Source organism: Saccostrea cucullata, unplaced genomic scaffold, assembly GCF_032062105.1.
Source record: "Saccostrea cucullata isolate Sc308-1 unplaced genomic scaffold, CSIRO_AGI_Scuc_v1 ctg5002, whole genome shotgun sequence".
NCBI classification, from domain to species: domain Eukaryota; kingdom Metazoa; phylum Mollusca; class Bivalvia; order Ostreida; family Ostreidae; genus Saccostrea; species Saccostrea cuccullata.
The window spans coordinates 12,076-14,979 of record NW_026930225.1 but is presented as its reverse complement, the minus strand read 5'-3'; the positions used below and the strand labels follow the sequence as shown (position 1 = coordinate 14,979).

The 2,904-nt window shown below is 36.6% G+C and overlaps 1 protein-coding gene across 1 annotated transcript; it reads left to right on the top strand.

Moving 5' to 3' along the window:
* Nucleotides 1–1,287: 1,287 nt before the first annotated feature.
* LOC134283308 (uncharacterized) lies at nucleotides 1,288–2,040 on the top strand. Its single transcript, XM_062765766.1, has one exon. The coding sequence runs from the start codon at nucleotides 1,288–1,290 to the stop codon at nucleotides 2,038–2,040; it is 753 nt and encodes a 250-aa protein (XP_062621750.1).
* Nucleotides 2,041–2,904: the final 864 nt, after the last annotated feature.

The window sequence follows — 2,904 nt, the reverse complement described above, 5'->3', positions numbered from 1 at the left end:
ACACCAACATAGTAATTTTTAATGATTTTCTTTTAAATTTCTATTGTTGATAACGGACATGAAGAACCCGGATGTTCATGTATACACAGCAGACGAATGTCCTTGTTGACAGCTCCTTTGGTTTTTTTATTATTGCTATTAAGTTTTTGTTTTGTTTTTTTATTTTATTATTATTATTATTTTTTTTAAACATAAAACACAAATACACAAACAATGTGATCCCATTATTTATTAAATTTTTCACAAAAACAGTTTTCAAAATACAAAAAAAAAAAACAACAACAACAATAATAATAACATCTAACACAGATCATTGGTGTTTTCATTATAACGTTTCTGTAAAATGGGTTTTAACAATGTCTCTAAATGTTGAATCCTCCGACGAAAGTGAAACCGATCAGCCGCTAGAGTCATCCAGGGACTTGTTCTGTCTTCTGGAGGCAAATGATAAATTTGATTCTGGGTGGTGTTAAAAGTTACACGTTTGCTTCCAATTTTGCCCATTGCTCCAGAATTCTGTTTACTTCCGAGATCTGTACCATCTTGAATCCGTACTGTATACATATTTTCTCGATGGTTTCGATTTCCTGTAACAGCTGGAAAACCTTGGCCCCTTGTGGGTGACAAATCAGACTGTAAGGTTTTCTTTGAAACTGGCTTAGGGACACACCGTACAGTTTTTCTGGTAGACTGGTTTTCATCTTCTCGCACAGAAAATGTATGACTGCCAGTCTGCCTATATTTGGGCTGGTTAACAGTCCGGTACATTGCATCCACAATGAATCCGTATCCTCGATAATGGTAGTAGCCCTTTCTAACACTTCTTGTTGTTCTGGTGTCAGTTTTTCTCCATTCCTTTCTATGCATCGCATCATATAGTCATATCCATGTAAGGTTAGAGCATGCTGATGATGTACCTTGTATTCAAGGTGTGCATGAGCTCTCTCCGTCATGTGGTTAGGTGTTGACATGATTGAAAACTGACCAAAAAATGACAAAACGTGCCTATATTTATACCCTTTTAATTTTTCTGGAAAATAACAGATGTTTCTGGAAAAAAAAACTAGAATTAGAATTTACCTGAATAATTTTTTTTACCTGTCTCACGTGCGAGTAATCTTTCTGGAAAATAACAGATCTTTCTGGAAAAAACTAGATTTAAAATTTACCTGAATTTTTTTTTTTTACCTGAGGCACGTGCAGCATATCATATCAAAGAGTATATATAAACCCGTGTTTCATTTCAATCGTCCTCATTCGGTTTGTGCATGCAGAAGTATCATCATCATGGCTCAAGAGATAGTTGATTTAGTAAAGGGTGAAAACATGAATAACAATGGGGAAGACTTTGGATTTTACAATGCCTTACCCGAGACTCAAGATCCCATTGGATTAGAATTAGGGCTCTACAACATACCAGAGCCCATCAACAAAGAAGATTTTGGAATCCTAACAACGACCTTAGATGGGATCATTAACATCCTAAGAGCCTTCAGGGAAGAAGTCACAAACGAATTTGGTGCCATGGGAGGAAAACTGGCTAAGCTGGAAGTCAAAATAAGTCAATTTGAGGACAAGATGAAATCAAGTACCAAACCAAAGGACCATGAAAAACCAAAAGGTCCGAAGAAAAGTAAGGAAACCAACCCTTGCTTTATTTGTAAAGAACTGGGTCATTGGGCTCCAGACTGTCCCAGAAAAGAGCGAGATTTGTGTTTTAAATGCGGTCAACCCGGACACTGGGCAAATGAATGCCTATACAAAGATGACGACCAGGAATTTCTGAGAGAGGTCGAGAAAACTGAAAAAAAGAGAAGTGAAAATACAGACAGTCATAACCCTCAGAAAAAGCCGCATGGGACAGCTGTTGCAACCATACATGAAAACCCAGGACCCAGTCAAACCAAGGAAAACAAACCACCCACTGTGGCCCAGGTAAATAAACCAAAGAAGAGAGTTCAACCTCCCATCCAAGTCTCCTCTGTCGAGCCGCCTAAGAAGAAGAAAAGCTTAAAATTGCAGAAAAAAGTGAAAAATTAATGGACATTTAAAATTATATTCACAGTGTATTTTGTTTATTATTGTTGCTGTTGTTGTTTTTATTAATAAATGCAGAAAACACAACATCTGTGTTATGTTATGATTTAATTAAAAAAAAAAAAATCAGCTGATTGTCAGCTCTGTATACGTGTGTGTGATATAGACAGAGACAAACAGTTTGTGACTTGAATCGCTGACACGTTTATGACGTCATACTGCACTGGATGCTGAAAGTAGGACAGTCAATGTTTACATCAGTCAGCTGATTGTCAACATCAAATGAGTGTCGTACCGCAGAAGTTTTTTTTTCACAATCGCATTCTCATAGTATGGTTTTTTTTTCCCCATATACTGCCAAGTTTATGACGTCATAATGCATATGAGCTCCATGCACTGCCTCTGCATCGGCACACATTCTAGATCCTTCTCGATCATTCTTATAGACTTATGAAAATACCGGACATCAACTTTAAACCCACAAAAACTGAAGTCGGAAAAAATTTGAAAAATATTAAGGGCGTATTTTAGAGTTGATTCCGCGCCTACGCCAAAATCGTAATTGGGCAGCTTGCATTTGGTCAAAATGGTTTAAACATTTTTTAATTTTTCTATCTCCGGGTCCCCCCCAATTTTTTAAACGTTATTTTTGTGCATTTAAATTCAAAAAAGTCTTTTTTTAAAAAATTTGGAAAAAGACCAAAATAAAAACCTTTTTCCCAAAAAAATCCAAATGTGAGAATGTGGTGTTTTCTTTGCCCTTTTTAAAAATCAGCTGTATTTGTGAGGGTGATAGCTCAGTAAGTTGGGCCCCTGTCCAGTGCATTCAAACCAAAGAATTTTTGGTTGACCTGGAAGGGGGCTTTA

Bases quoted from the DNA above. Each gene is read 5' to 3' on its own strand.
- LOC134283308 (XM_062765766.1), top strand. From the start codon at position 1,288: ATGGCTCAAGAGATAGTTGATTTAGTAAAGGGTGAAAACATGAATAAC.